The 16,164-nt window shown below is 38.5% G+C and overlaps 1 protein-coding gene across 1 annotated transcript; it reads right to left on the bottom strand.

The window, feature by feature from the left end:
- Window positions 1–543: 543 nt before the first annotated feature.
- On the bottom strand, window positions 544–15,116 carry ube3d (ubiquitin protein ligase E3D). The gene is made up of 10 exons (XM_072461328.1): window positions 14,852–15,116; window positions 12,924–13,129; window positions 12,618–12,708; window positions 11,256–11,478; window positions 10,702–10,774; window positions 10,537–10,615; window positions 10,257–10,365; window positions 9,410–9,582; window positions 7,422–7,560; window positions 544–950 (listed from the first exon to the last, which is right to left on the bottom strand). The coding sequence occupies exons 1-10, from the start codon at window positions 14,941–14,943 to the stop codon at window positions 861–863; spliced, it is 1,275 nt and encodes a 424-aa protein (XP_072317429.1). The 5' UTR covers window positions 14,944–15,116; the 3' UTR covers window positions 544–860.
- Between the last annotated feature and the right edge of the window lie 1,048 nt (window positions 15,117–16,164).

Raw genomic sequence — 16,164 nt, 5'->3', positions numbered from 1 at the left:
CATGTTTTTGGATTAACAAGAAGAAATCTCACCCCGTTTTGTTTTTTTCTGTGTTTCATAAAAACATCACTTTGGCAGACAACTCAACGGATTCAAAGAGATACATCTAACTCTACACAAGCTGTAATTACACTGGAAAGGAGTAAGCCCTGCAGCGCCCCCAGGCTCCAGTCGTTCTGTAATGAGCTTTTACCAGAACTCAGAAACAATGCCCGACCAGTCATCCATAGAACAGACAAAGAAGAGAAAAAAACTATGTTATCAAAGCTTTGTTTAATGTGTGCCGAATGGAAAATGTATCAAGTCATTTGGAAATATCTTAACGTGATATTACCCCGTTTGTATACAAAACATATTACTTTAAAACGTTAACAAAGCTAGGGTACACACCTTTTTTTCTTGGAATTGAGTCAACTTTTGTTTTATTCCATAATGTATATAATGTATATAGTGTATAAGCAACTGTGACTAAATCTGACCGCTGCACACTGTCATCTACTTAAAAAGCAAAAAAGATACACAACTATATGATACGTTTTAGGATGAGAGCTGGTTGTGTGTGCTTCACTTTTCAGTCTTAAAAAGCTGTTCTAAAGCTGCGCACATGCTCAAAATAATCATGCATATTGATACTAGCAATATGCCAGAGTTTTGTGAGATCTAGAAACAAGTCTGAGTAACCATAGCATAACAAACTCCATTCATGGATTGAAAATCAGGTACCCCAGCTTTAAACCTGCTTGCATGTTTATATAGTATATAGCAGTTTAGGAATGTAAATAACATATAAAATAATACTAACAAAAAACTATTCATTCAAAACAGGCTTCTTCAGTTTGACAAAATGGAGGTTCTCCGTCTCACGCCATGGCGGCACACATTGGTCCGTCTTCACACACTGGTCTGTCTTCACACTGAACGTTTGGAACACACAGTCTGAGATAGGCCACCTATAAAACAGGACACAAGTCAGTTGTGAACACTAATTTTCTTAATTGCATTTTAAATTACACAGTAATATATATTTGTATAGAAGGTTTATCAAAGTCTGATTCACATATTTTCTGGGGTCAATTTAATTCATTCGACAAATCAAGACAATTACAAGAATGCATATTTAAAAAGCTTGCCAGCCACAAATTGCTTGCTTCAGTTAATACTTTTGCATTTAGAATCTCTTTTTGAGCCAATTGAAATGTTTGTAATTTTCTTTAGTATTAAGAGTGTACATTTCCCTGGGCTTGACTATGAGCTCATGCAGAAGCACATTATGCTCAATTACATTCTCCAAACAAGTGGAAACCACAGGTGGGAGAGGTTTTAATCAACTTCTAAAAACCACACTCTGAGCTAAACAGCAACAGAAAACAAATGAGCTCTCCCCTCTCTCCATCTGCAGAAGCTGGGTGTTTGCCCGCTGCACACAACGTCCCGCTCCACTGAGGGCTCTATATTGGGATGATGGATGAGGGCATTTGCGACACTCAAGGCCGTGTCTTCTCTGTCCCTTACACCAGTGTCTGCTCCCACTCCTGTGCAGCAATGCTAATTCATACAAATGATTCACAACCATAGGGACTGGAGGTGAGCTGCTGCAAATGCAATGACAAGATGACGACAAAATGTGATAAGGAAACGTAGGGGGAGTTGTATCCGTGTGGCCAAGTGTGATGGGTGAAAAAAAAAACACCCACAAATTCAATTGCGTGGTTACAAAAACTAACAAACAAACCAATGTATGAATAAGTTAAGATACATAAACCTACTCATATTTATTAGAATTATCCATTAACCAGATCACTTTCCAAATGTTATTATATAATACTTGAAAGGACAAATATTCTAATGTATATTGTATATTCACCATAAATGCCAAAAGCAAAAAAGAACAAAACACTGACTGAATAATGTGTTGAGGGTTTAAAGCCTACTGTCCAACAAAGAAGTTACACTATCAGGCACAAATACTGCAAACACATAATAGATAGAAAACCATATCTGCCGTTATTGACTAAGAATGATGCAATTGAAACCAACTACTCTGGCTGTGGCTCAACTTGGAACCGTAAAAAAAAAGTCTGTGGTGCAACACACAGATGGGGACTAGTGTCAAACCAAACAATGACAATAACAATGTTAGTGGGATACTTATTAGCGTGTTGGGAGAGATGGGGGACACACCAAATGCTATCCCCTTAGGAAGCCTCCAGCACATCATTAAAACTCTGCTGGACATTCGTTGGATGTACAATCCCAAGAAAAAGTAGCTAGCACAGCAGATCTGTCAAACTCTTTTGGAATAAATACTCCGGCTTTTCTCCATAATTGCTTATGGGCGAATATACAGCCAACATGCCAACATTGCCTATTTTAGACCAGTAATTGCTCTAATATGCACAACAATATTTAAAATGTCAAAGTGTTAGAATGATTAATGTGTGCATTTGCTGTGTGTGGACAAATGTTGTGACTGACGCTTAAGACTAACACAATACTTTGATCTTTGTAGACACCATGTGTTCAAAGCTCTCTCTTTTATGGTAAAGCAATTCTCAAATTTAACAACATCAAGTACCAACACAGAAAATACGTATAGTTTTAAACATAATATTTTCAATAAAAAGTACCTTAGGATGGTCTATGAAAGTAATCCAGGCCATCTCAGCTCTGAATCTGAACAAATGTGTGTCTAAATCAAGTCTAACTCAGGGCTGAGCCAGGACTAAACCAGGGCAGGAGCAGACTAGCCTCAACTTGGAACTTCTGGATGAAAACCACCGCATTTGACTTGCATTATCAAACCAAAACTGAGGATCTGGTTGCATGAGCTCATCTTTGTTGAAAGTGCGATATAGAAGGGCACAGTGAAATAATTACAGCACACATAATCTGGTGCTCGGCGTTGTCATAGCACTCCAAACTTGGCAAGCAGCAGGGAGAGGGATATTTCCACACATGAGAAACCTTGAAAACGGTGTCAAACTGCTCAAGATTAGCCTAAACACTAACACACAATCGCTCTGCTTACGCCAAGAAGTTCGTGCAGTATTTACCCGAATGAAATAGAATCGAATTGGCTAGATTCTTCCTGTGCCAGAAGACATCCAGAGCTCCCAGTCATCCCAGTGGAATACCTCAGAGTCTGTAAACGCAGCTGTCATCGGCCTTATTATTAGCTTTGGTGATGTTGCACGGCCGCTGAGTGGAGAGAAGATTAAAGGGCGACGTTCTCTCTGCTGCCATTCAACATACATTATGTGGTTAGTAAATAGTGCAATGAGAGCTCAGACCAGAGAACTCGCAAAAATTGGCTGGATCAGTGAAATCTAAGGACCACCACTTATGATTCTTTACTAGCATATATTCCAGAGTGAAGATTGCACTATGTTGTTTGCTAGAATTGACCAAATCTTGAGTAAATAAAAAGAACCGAAAAATGTAAAATGTAAAATTGAGATTAGAAGAGAGGTTTTTTTCTTTTTTGGGGGGTTATACTTAGACAGGTGTGGATACATTTTTCTTTCTGTGTGACTGCAAAAGAATAAGGGGACACATGATCCATATAGGCTCTTTGGTGAAACATATTAGATCTTCTTCAATCCAACCTTTATAGTGTGCCATGTGAGCGTGCAGGGAGCTTAATAACGTAGCCAGAGGAGCGAGCAAGGAGTTGACTCTCCTGTTGGGCCTATACAAGACGAACTCAAGAAACAGATACACCCCATTACACTGGCATCTGGGCAGAGGGCGCAACAATAGAACACATTCCAGATGCAAAGTAATAACAGGGCAAGTGATGGTGCAGGCTTTGATCTACTAAAGAGTCAAATAAACCAAAGACACACCATGTTAGCTGGGGCATGCCCGTACAAAAGGGGGCACAGAATTCCTGCTATCCAACCGATCAGCTTACTTACTCATGTGTGTTGCTTCTTTTGGTCATCACATTTTTTATTTATAAGTTTTTGTTTGGTAATATATAGCATACTTACAAAATACTGTTTTGATAGAAATACTTTTTATTTATTTGTTCAAAATGTCTGCACTGCATCTTGTCCCTTTAGTTATACAATACTGAACATAGTAAATTAGATGTTCAATAGTTTTTTCCCCATCAAATACAATTTATGGTGAATTCTTAATTTCTACTGGAATAATATAATTTTAATTGCTTTGACCCAACTCATACAAGTTGGTCTGCTGCTTTCAATATTATAATGTTATACCAATTATCTCTTGGCTACAAAACAAAAATGCAAGACAAGCAGATAATTGCAAGCCGAATCCATGGGATGAAACATGGATCAGAAGATACCGCATGTTAATTGCAGCAGGTCCAATTAAGCCGTGCCAACATGTAAAATAAGCTTGTTTTGACAGAGCGCTATTGCAATAAGTCATCAGTCTACAGAACAGAAGGTGTCAAACTATTGGCCACACTGCCTTTCATATAGTGCACTGTGCTTAAGCTTTTTAATTGACAAGGCATTTTGTTTTATTAATACATAATATAACGGGTTAGGCGAAATGGACAAATATGTTTAATTATTTGTACATCACAAATTGGATTACTGTATGCTCATTAAAAAAGGAGGAGGAAAAAGGAGGGAAAAAAGGAAGAAAAACCCCACATTAGATTCCAGTTTCTCCATTGTCTGCAGTATAACCACTTTTATCTTGGATCAGAAGAGTTAGGAGTCTCCATCCATTTATCACATCCTTTCTACCGACTACAACCAGTTTCCTGCACAGACAGATCCCATGTCCTGGGCCTGGCTCTTAGCAGCTTTCTATATTACACCACAACAGGGGTTTGTTTTCATGATTTGTGCTACAGAAAGGATACGTTCTGACCACTATTCCTCTATAAAAGTATAGCGCTACAAAACAATTGTAAAGTTCAGACTTCACTGTAATTGGTTAAAGCCCCTTTTCAGAGCCTCATGGACGCCAAGTGTTCGCGCATAGAGCTGCATTAAACAGAATGTTGTAATCGCGATATGGGGAATTCACTTACGCCAAGCTCAAACCATGATTCGATTTGTCCCTCTCACCATAATATCACCCAGCTCTATCCATGTGGATTCTTTGTTTCTTTTCTGAAGGATTTTTTTTGTTGCTTTATTGGCCAGGACAGTGTAGCGTTAAATTGTAGGATCCGGGAATCAAACTCATGACACTGAGGCCGGCCGCAAAAAGCCTGGCATTTATTGGCTGTTTCTTTAACCACTCGACCACCGGGCAGTGCAGCTTTTAATTTTTTATGAATAAGGCTTTATTTGACAGCATAACTGCAGCGGGAGAGTTTGAGAGGGTAGGCAGGGACACTTAGTTAAGGCCGGGAAGCGAATCAAAACACTGAGGTGGCAACAATTTCGTATGTGCAATGCCCCAATACACCACACCACCGGTGAGCCGATTATGACATGTTTGTAATGGACACAATTTCTTTAATTTCAGCAGTGACAATTGGGGGAAGCACCAAACATGTAAATGCTGATTGCAAAAAGTATGGTTTCATGTTGGTGCAAGAGAGACTTAAGCACTGTGTAATTGGGGACATGCAGTTCCATGTTCTAAGTAATTACTATGAAATTAAATTCAGAACAAAGAAAAACCTCTAATGCTTTTATTTCAGTTTTTGTTCAGCAAAATTCAGCTCAAGACATTAGATTAGATTGAGCTTTGTATAGTTTCAATACATTTTTAAAAATCTCACTCTAGTTACGCTGATTTTTCTTTCTTTAAGTTATAAATAATCACTTCTACAACTTTGTGCAAAGCGAGAGGAGAACAATGGTGCTAATTACCCCATCACCATGTTAAAAAAGCTTTGAGAATATAAGTGTCAGCCAACTTAACACCTCTTATTTTCTAGTCTTCCTTGTCAAGTCAGGCTAAATATAAATTTTACACAATAGCAGCAGTTTTATTGAGAAGCAGCAAAGAGCTGCCAGACATGAAACCTTTCATCTGACCCACATAATCCCAAAGGCAAAGCTGTTAACGGAAAGCTCTGAAACATGATATTAATTGTAGTAAGATGAAAACACTGTCAAGCACCACAGAAAAAACAAGGAAATGTAAGCTTATACTAAGCAAAATAAGTGATTGGTGTCAGCCAGAAATCCTGCTGAGCTGCTGATGGGGGTGTTTTACAGAAGCCGAAGACTGGCAGATGTAAAATGGTGCTTCTTAAAGTACGGTTTCTTCTAGAGGTACTTTTAAGAGTCCTTTGTAGTTCATCTCTTTTTTGCTTCTTCATTATCCTGTTTATTTACCTTTGTCTTCCTGTGGTTTAGACTTTTTACATTCAAACCACTTTGTTTTGACTTCAGGTTAGTTCACCTAATTTAGGGTGATTTCTAGTGGTGGAAAGTAACGCTGTAATTGTAGTTTTTTGGCATAGACTTTGAAACATGTACTTGCAATTGAGTAAAATTAAAAGCATGTAATTGTGATTAGTCACATTTAAAATGACAGACAACGGAGTACAATACAGATCCCAATCGTCCCAAAGCAAGGTCGACTCAGCGCCGTCTCTGCTCCTCTCTAAACGTACAAACTTTGTCTACTCTGATTGGCCAGAGCTCCAAGAATATGCGGTTGGTCCGTGTTCACATGCGCCGCTCTCATTCACCCCAAATGCCGCAGCATGAGCCACGTGAGTTGACCGCGGAACCTTTTTCCATGACAACAAGCTTCAAGTGAGAAGAGCCATGTGGACACGCACACGCTCGCTTTCCTGGTGCTTTATGTGGCGTGTTCTCAACAGCCACAGAGAGTCACGGTTTTACATGCGCTGGCAGAAGGCTCTCGCCACCATTAAGTTGATCCAATTTGCCTCATCATACGAAGGTTGAAACAAATATACGTTCATACAAATATACGAGAGCCAAGCCTTTTTTGATCCAATTACTTTTACTTTCTTACTTTCACTCCACACTGCACAGTAAATTTAGGTCAGCCCGAGGTCAGCAGCTTTACCAAACTCACTTTTGAATGTGGCAGGAGCTGCTCAGAAAAAAAAACACCGCTCTCAGATTGAAAGCTCTTTCACATCAGCCTAAAACGTAGCTGTGTAAAAACACCCAGCGACCACTTTATAGTCCTGCATTTTGTTTTGGTGTATTCTTCTAATGTAGACCTCAATTTAGTACTGGTTTAGTAGTTCTAAAGTTCTAAGCAGTTCTTGATTTCAGCTCCAGCATTGTAGCCCCCGTTTAGTTCTTGTCCATACTCAAGTTTGTGACCAAAGCCTTTTTCTTCTCACTTTTGAATCTGGTATGTTGGTCTTAGAAGAGCCAAGTATTTACTTTATTAATATGAGTTATTACCTCATTTAAATAGCTCTTTCTATGTATATGACACATCCACCTCTTATCACCATGTCTTATCATCAATAACTATGGATGTCTCACCTGATATGACTGCATGCATCTCAGAGACGCAGGGAGAGTGACGTTGCTCTCATCCATCACTTGCTGTAGCTCTTCGCACACCTTCATTGGCAGAACCAGTGGATGTCCAATGGAGTTTACCTCCCAATTTGTCACTATGCTGGACACACACGGAAAACATGATTTATAGAGACTGACATGACATTAAACAACCACAATGTTGCCTACAGTGTCAGATGGAAATCCCACAAGTTGAGTTTTAATTAAACAGTTTATATCATTGAGGAAAGTGTACATTCCATGGTGTTTTTTCATGGGTTCAGTTTTCTGCAATAGGAAGCATTTAGGGGTCATTTAGCGATGATTTTTTTCGATAATTCACTATCCACTGGTATTGACTCTATTGTACACAGACACATTTTAAGTACATTTTAACCTGACCATGTTGGAATATGGTGACTGAAGGCTTCTAGATAAGAATCTAGAATATCTAGATAGCAATAGAAATGCCACTGTTGTTGCTAAGGTATCTTTGTATGCATTTTAGAATCTGGATAGGATTAGACATCTGGATAATGACTGCAATGATCAAAATGCGACTGATTATATTCTAAGTTGATAAATTATTACAACTCCAACCTGAACCTCATAATACCCACTTACTTACATTGGAAAGCTTTCCTCAGTAAATTATTTGACAATGATGTATCTGGTCACTTTAACCAAGTAATTGTGTTCTGTTACGCTGCACACCCACAGATCCTGCCACCTGTATTATAAATGTGCTGTAAAATTGAATCAATGCTGAATTAAAATGAATATCAGCATCAAAGTTCCTCCCCCTCAGCAGAGGTGAGTAGTACTGTTACATTTACTCATGTACCTTTACTAGAGTGACCTTTTCAAACAATTGTACTGCACTGCAGTAGAGTAGTTTCCAGTTGCCATACCTTTATTCCCACTGGAGTATTTTTTTTATTTGAAATAGCTGAAAAGGTAAGCAAGTATAGCTACATGGCTACCTGCCGTACTGTACTCCAAGATAGGATTATTATTGTGAAACTGAACCATTGGGACTAAGTATATTTCTTTGTCAATAGCCCTTTTAGTTTAGTCTAGTCAAGACTAGAGAATGTATGAATGGTTGTGTGTTGTCGATCAACCCCGTAGCTACTCACTGATTAGAAACTGTACCCCACCTCAGTCATGATAGTAACACAGATTCAACTTACTCCTTAACTTACTTAAACATGTAATCCATTTACGTATTGGCTGTAATTCCAGAACGGAAACTAATTTCTATCCAACTCTATCCTGAAAATACAGGAGGTCAACTCAACGGGCATTTTATTTAAAAATGTCAGCAATGAGTGACGCAAAATGAAGGAGAAGAAATTTGTTTCAAATAAATTTCAAAAATACTGTAAAGATACATTACATACAAGATACATCTGTCCAGTATGCATGCATTATTACATTACATACTATTACATATTATTATAATTGCAGCAGAGGTCAAAATCCTCCTCCTCAGTCTCAGTGGGCTTGAAAAAGTAAAAGAGGAAAAGAGCTGAGCACTCAGTTTGACAGAAATAATGAGAGTTGAAGGTATTTCCAGTGGGATGGGAACCACATGCAGTTTCCTCTACACCTCTCAAAAGCATGACAGTGGGGTACTCGTGGCCTAAGCTCCAGCCTAAACAAGACTGCTTAAGTGTGCAACAAATACCAACGTTGCTTATGCAACTGACAACTCCAAGATGATAAACACATTTGATGGCATTCTTGTATGAGAAATATTAGACAACTTTATCTGAGCAGGGAAGCTTTGTGCAACGCGTTCTATTAAAACCTGAAATCCCTGCACTAACAAAGTAGTCTTTCAGCCCCTTGCAGCGAGCAAGTAGACGGGTAGTGATTGAGAGCATGCACGGCAAGATGAAAGGAGAAGATTAAGGAGAGCAAAACAAAGATTGAGGGCATGGAGGAGAGGATGCATTAAGCCTTACTCTCTCTGCTGGATGCCAGTGTCAGAGCAGGAGACGTAGAGGAGTTTCAAGGCTCTTGTAGCACTGAGTGAAGGACTAAGAGGGTCTAAGGATGAGTCAATGGACCTCGCTGGATTTTTTATGTCTGACCATGGGATAGATGCTACAATGGAGTCGCTGTTCAAAAGCCAGATCTAAAGGGTAAAGAAGAAGACAGATAAGATACAACAAAGAATATACAATTAAAGAGAGGAGTCAGTCAACTATATAGCCATTTCAGAAATAACATTAAGATAATCATAGTAAACCAGTGTTATCATATGCATCCTTTACCGGTAGGTTTCAATCAACAACCAGTGGACCCATGACATGTTTGGTCCACACCCATTGTGTGGCCTTGTATAGGACAAAATATCAGTCTGGCAGTCACAGAGTAAATGTATTTTTGAACAAAACAATATTTAGTTGGCTTGTTAAATAACTGTTGTTCTTAATTTAATAAAAAAGCAAGGCTTTGGCCAAATATAAAAGGCAATCTAGATTATTAAATCCTTTCACGCATAATGATTATTTCTGCAATCATAAATCACTTCACAATCAGTGACAAGATATTTTGTCTTTGGAAATCCTATACTATATATATATATATTAAACTGTTCTCCACAATTTCTGTTTTTATACCAATAATATCCATACATCTGCTGCGGCACAAAATAAACAATGAAAAGCACAAGCGCAATGGAAAATACTAATAGCTATTCAAAACAAGTAACATGGCGCTAACATGAGCTCAGTTCTGCATTCAGTTCTGCATGTTGGTCCTAATATTGTCAAAAATATTTTTGTAGCTGATTGAAGTAGTTCTTACCAACAAAAACGCCTTTCCATCAGGTGTCTGAACAGAAAAGTGGAAGGTGCTGAGAGAGTTGGAAAGCTCACACAATTTGTCTGCCACAGTTCTCTCCAGGAAAAGAGATCTGAGGATCGAAAGTATACATTTGCATATTTAAATTAAATCCTAAAACAGTTCTGAATGACTAGTTGGGAGTCTAGTAGGACAGCTTTCAATTAGAAGCAGGAATGGAAATTTAATGTTTTTGTATTCTCTATCATTTTGTTGAGCAGTGTTGTGACTTGGTCCTACTTGCCTGCTAAGTGAATCCCCAGGTCTGCGGTCTCCTACAATACGTTCCACAACCACCTGCGTGATGTAGAGCTTTAAAGTTTCTGTCAGATGAAATTCAAAATCTGTTAATTCACAATATGCCGTGTTAAATGTAGCTTATAAATGCAATTTAAAGACCAAGTGTTACCTGGTGCTACTGCTTCTCCAAGTTCAGAAGAACAGCTCTTACATGAGAGGACTTTTAGCCTACGGCATGATTTCTGTCCATTAAAAAAAGCATTAAAGAGACACCAATCACTGCTGTATACAACTGTCTTTAGCTTGGCTGCTTTTAAAACAGAATCAATAGGCTCCATAACAAGGCAGGAGACAGTGGGGGGGGCAGAGAGAGATATATGCCCCACAGGTTGCCATTTGTTCTCTTTCTATTTCGCTCAGTTTCAGTCATGCAGAGTTCCACTCGTGCAGCGAATGACTAATAGAGGAGAGATCAATCCTCATCAAAAGTGCTTCAGTCTAATTTACTCAAGTCAAGACACATTCTGAGAAGTTCCTTGGATACGGTGGGATGGGCTAATCCTTTGACTATGGATTAATGAAGATACATGTATTAACAAAATATATGTAATGTAATATATAACTACATGTATCTTTTTCAAATGTAGGAATAAATGAGAATGCTAGTCATTATAAGTATGACTGCACAATATATAGAAAATTTGCCAATTAGGTTCTCCTTACTTTGGGATCCTGGCTGTCCGCTGCACAAACTGGGCTTATTTCCTCAGTAAGGGTGTGTTCACAGCTCCCATCCCTGAGTAAAAGCAGGAAGGTATCACCAAGTAAACAGTCCATTGCTCGAGGCAACAACTTCTTGTTAGCGAAGGGATCTGCGTGGCAACACCAGTCATCCACAATAGCATTCCAGTTTCCATTTGGAAGAGGAAGTACTCGCTGGAAAAATCTAAAGGATCAAAATTAGGAAAATATATTAATGGGCATAAAAAAAATTATCTGATGTAATGTTATTTTAGCAGGTTTATATGGTGTATAAACTTAATAAACTTTGATTTACAAAACCACTCTCTCCAGCTAAACTTTGACAAGGGCCCACAGAAACAAAGAGAAAGTGTTAGCACTCATCTCCAGTCTGTCTCTAAAACCCACAACTCGGGTTTGAAATCTGGGGGTAATAATGGACTAAGACTTACATTTTGACAGCCACATTAAATAAATAACATCAGCTACCTTTTACCATCTAAAAACCTTTCCAGAATCAAAAGTATAATGATTGTATATGATTTATATATGCTTTTGTCTGCAGTAGGTTAGACTACTGCAATGACCTGCTCACTCTCCAAGCAAGCGTTGAAAAAGCTGTATTTTCAAAGTTCTGCTGCTCGAGTCCTAACAAGAACTAAGAAACACAATCACATCAGTTCAGTGCTCAGGGCTTTGCACTGGCATCCTGTGGTTCAGATAATTGATTTTAAAGTAGCTCTCCTTGTGTATACTGCAAATCTCTCCATGACCTAGCACCAAAGTATGGCTCGGTTATGCTAGTTCCATATGAACCCTCTCGGACTTTGAGGAGCTTAGGACTAAACATGGGGAATCAGCATTTCAGTTTTATGGAGCTAGGATCTGGAACAATCTTCACAAGGTTGTGAGACAGGCCCCTACACTGGCGGTGTTCAAGTCTAGGCTAAAAACAGTTCTGTTTGGCCATGCTTAAAATAATTTAATCTGCATTTAGTCTTTTAAAATATATTTTTAGATTTTTATTTTTTGTATTGTAATTTTAATGTATGTTTTGATGTCTGTAAAGTACTTGTACTTAGGTTTGTATGATCTGTGCTCTAAAAATCCATCAAGCATCCAAGCGAAAGGCAATAAGAAATATACATAATCTATCTGATTCACTCCGAACAAAGAAACTTGAATAGGTGGAACAAAACTTTAAATTGCACCAAAACTCCAAAGCACCTCGATAACTCTCAGTCTGACAACTGCAGACTCAGATTTGCTGCATCAGTCAGCTTTCTTCCCCTCAGTTGTGCGGGTAGGTCACCCCATCAATAAACACATCTGTCTACTCCTCACCTGTCCTCCAGCAGCCTGGTCATGCAGGCCTGGCAGTGGAAGCAATAAGTCTCTTTAGCCCGGAGTGTCTCCATCACCTCGTCAGAAACATCTGCAGAGAGCCCAAGGCAAACAAGTATAAGACAAATCAACTGTAGTGGAGGTATCAACTTGTTTCTTAATGATACAAAACAAGGCTGAGATGAGGGCAATCGATCACTTAAAGATTCAGTTTGTAAATGGCAGGAATCTTTTGTGTTTCCACGTTTCCACATGATGCCCATGTGATACAGTGGAATGTGCACGAGTTTCATTTCAGTAGTTTACCTTTATACTGAGCTGTACTGATGCGCAACCTAAAATGCAGCTCCTCTTTACAGTGGTCTCCAGCTGATGTTGGTGTAACAGATCCCGGCTCAACGGTGACCCCTGGTGGTAGAGCCAGGTTTAGCTCGACTTCAGATGCTTGTATGTGAAGAGTGGAATCTCTTCCAGTAACGACCACATCTGACGGATTGTGAGCCACATCTTTTCTACGGAACAGAAAATTGGACAATTTCACAAATGTCCCAGATAAGATATTTTGCCAGATGTACGTGAAGGTAAAAAAGTGTCATACATAATGAAGACAATATACCAACATAATATAAAATGTGCTATGGGTTGTAGTTAAGTATTCCTGTCATTTCAGGCAAAACATTCCTTCCTGATTGTAATGATTTCGTGACAACCCATGAATAGAAAGGAACAACGTGGGTTATGTACCAAAACAATCTGCAATATTATTATAATATTAATTATACATTACAAACATGGACATGGGAAAAATTACAATATTCTGAACCTGATCAAAATCTTCTCATAGAGAAAGGCTGGTGTGTGTTACTCTGTTTGTGTTGACTTTGTCTGCACTGACATTTTGGATCTAACCTTACAGGTTTTGATATGGCCATATTAAAAAAACAAAAATCTCCCTCTTTCTCTGTCTCTTTTGCTGTCTTTCGTTCTTTCTCTTTCCTTGTTTTTTTCTTTCTTTTCTTATTTACAGTATAGCGTAATACACATACTTTGAGTATGTATAACTACAGTAGGTGGCAATAAATGCCCCTTTTCAGTTGGCTGCCAACCGCCATTAAGAGCAACAAAAAACAGCAAAAACAAAATGCATATGCTTTATGATATAAAGCATATGCGTTCAATTCCTTTCCACTTTGATCCTGTGGGCTTTGAAGATAATGAAACAAACGCAGCGGTACAAGTCAGCACTGCACAGAAGGCAGTCTGTGTGTGACTGTGGTGGACCCGCAGTGGTAAAAGTGGTCTCTCTCACTCACTCATACCCTTTCGCCATGAGATCTCTGAAGATTAACTGACAAACTCTGCAATGTAAACTATTAGGGAAACTTTTAACTTGTCATTCTGAAAAAACTACAAAACTGACAAACACCAAAATTAATACTATCATGATCATTGAATGACAAATACACACGCTGCAACTACAGTTCTAGGACTTTCTACTACTACTATTCCAGAACTTTGACGACGAATCCAAAAAAAAAAAACGAGGAATACCAAAAGCAACAGTAAGAATCACACAAAAAAATATCAAGAACAAGAACCTGTGAAACGGTCCGAAAAACGTGTTTCCATAATGATAATAATAACAACAACAACAACAATAAAGATCTTCAAGAACTAATAGTGATCACTCAATAATTAATAATAAAGCTGGATTCTGTGATTCTATGAATTAACTTTACATTTTTCTGTTGTATTTACATTTATACTATGGACATAAACTTTATAGGCTATAAAACAAGAAACAAGATACAATGATTCATTATAACATAATAGACACTAAGCGTAACGGTCAATTACAATTATCATCAAGTGAAATATTACTTGTTCAGACTGAACCAAACACTGTCATGCCAGTAACATCATTATTTCTACACTAATTGCTACACTGTAAACCCTGCCCTGAGCTAGCCCTGTTCAGGATACAACCCGCCTACGGCCCAAAGTCAATGGGGTAGTAACCCGTGATCCCTCATCGGGAGCAAGCGGTGGAAATGAATGAATGAATAATTACTACATACTTTATATTTTCCTTCACACAATCCAAACTTTTTTTAAATGAAGAAACTGCTACAATAAATATTCCAGAAGTGGCCTGTGTGACCTGACTCTACATTTAGTAACAGAACCATATAAAAGCTGTGTTCAAATGGGCAAACAAAATATGATTTACTGACCTTATAATGAGTAAACCACTCTGAAGCCTTTTCCTGAGCTCTAGAAATACTCCAGCTCCAGCAGTCTTGACAGGCATCTCGGCGTGTGCCATTCATTCACAAATATATTAATATTACATCAAATCACGTATAAACTCATTTACAACAAACCGGCCTATGTCCTAGTATGATATGTTAGTTATTACCCCATAGAACAGACAATGAACCAGATAGAAAACCAGATAGAAGACGACAAAAACAAAACAAGAGCACGATGCAGCGTGACTTCTCTTGTGGGTCTATTTCCGGTAGACTCCACGTCAAACGGCGCTTTGCTGCCTCCCGCCGGTGATATAGAGTACTACCACACTTTATTACCCGGTTCTCAAAATCTGTGATGTTGTCTTGTTGATATCTAGAATAAAATTCAAAGTTGCCTAACCAGCCAAGACCACACTCTTTGAAAATGCAGTATTTTATCTTGCTTCTTTTTATTACGTGTCAACTTATTTGAGGAATATAAATCAAAAATAACAATGAAATGGGCATCTACCGGATATGTGAAGTCACCGAAACCAGGGAGTATTTCTTGAAAAAATAAAATAAATTAAATGCATTTATACGATGGCCATCAGCACATTCCGATTATAACCCTGTGTATTTACTCACATAGTATTAGAGAAATAAATACCAATCAAATGAACTGTATTCGATTTTTTTTTACCTCAAACCATAGTCTATAATGCCTCAAACATGCAAAGCAAGTCCAAACTGTTTTTCCGCTGTAATGAGCGCTGACTTGACGGCAAACGTGCATGCGGAAGAGCAGGGCACGTACACTGCAGTGCAGTCTGGGAGCTGTCAGTCGGATCGCATTGTGTCTTTCCTTAAAGACTTGTCCTGCTCACCACTGTTTATGCTCACTCACAGTGGTAGTAATACGTGATGAGAAATGCAAATACGTATATATAACATGTTTTTTTTATTCCGTATGTGGAAAACACACATTGAATCGGCGTCTGACATCGCAGCCAGGCCCTGCATCTCCATCATTTAACCAGCTGCTACCAACATTAGCCGGTTTGCTTGTCTTTTTCCTGGTGTTGTCAGCTGTTTTTGGTCAAGAATCATGGTTCAGTAACGGTCATCGGCCAATATAACAAAGGTAAGCTGAGATGACTTGTGCTGCTTATGAACATCAGTGTTCATACACGCTAGCTTTAGCTCTTGTTACATACGCAGAACCTTCAGTGTTTAAGAGCGCCTTGTATTCCAATGTACCAAGTCTGTAGTAAGAACAAAGGTTATACTCACAAAAAGTAATTAAACAAGTA

This window comes from Eucyclogobius newberryi, unplaced genomic scaffold (genome assembly GCF_026437365.1).
Source record: "Eucyclogobius newberryi isolate DKJ021-1_F unplaced genomic scaffold, fEucNew1.0.hap1 SCAF_3, whole genome shotgun sequence".
NCBI lineage: Eukaryota > Metazoa > Chordata > Actinopteri > Gobiiformes > Gobiidae > Eucyclogobius > Eucyclogobius newberryi.
This window is presented reverse-complemented; position numbering and strand designations above follow the sequence as displayed.

Excerpts from the sequence above, each read along its gene's own strand:
- ube3d (XM_072461328.1), bottom strand. The coding sequence starts at position 14,943 with ATGGCACACGCCGAGATGCCTGTCAAGACTGCTGGAGCTGGAGTATTT. Across the intron at positions 11,479-12,617 it reads ACCAGGCTGCTGGAGGACAG|ATTTTTCCAGCGAGTACTTC; the intron begins GTGAGGAGTAGA and ends TTGATCCTTTAG. Across the intron at positions 951-7,421 it reads GATGCATGCAGTCATATCAG|GTGGCCTATCTCAGACTGTG; the intron begins GTGAGACATCCA and ends CCTGTTTTATAG.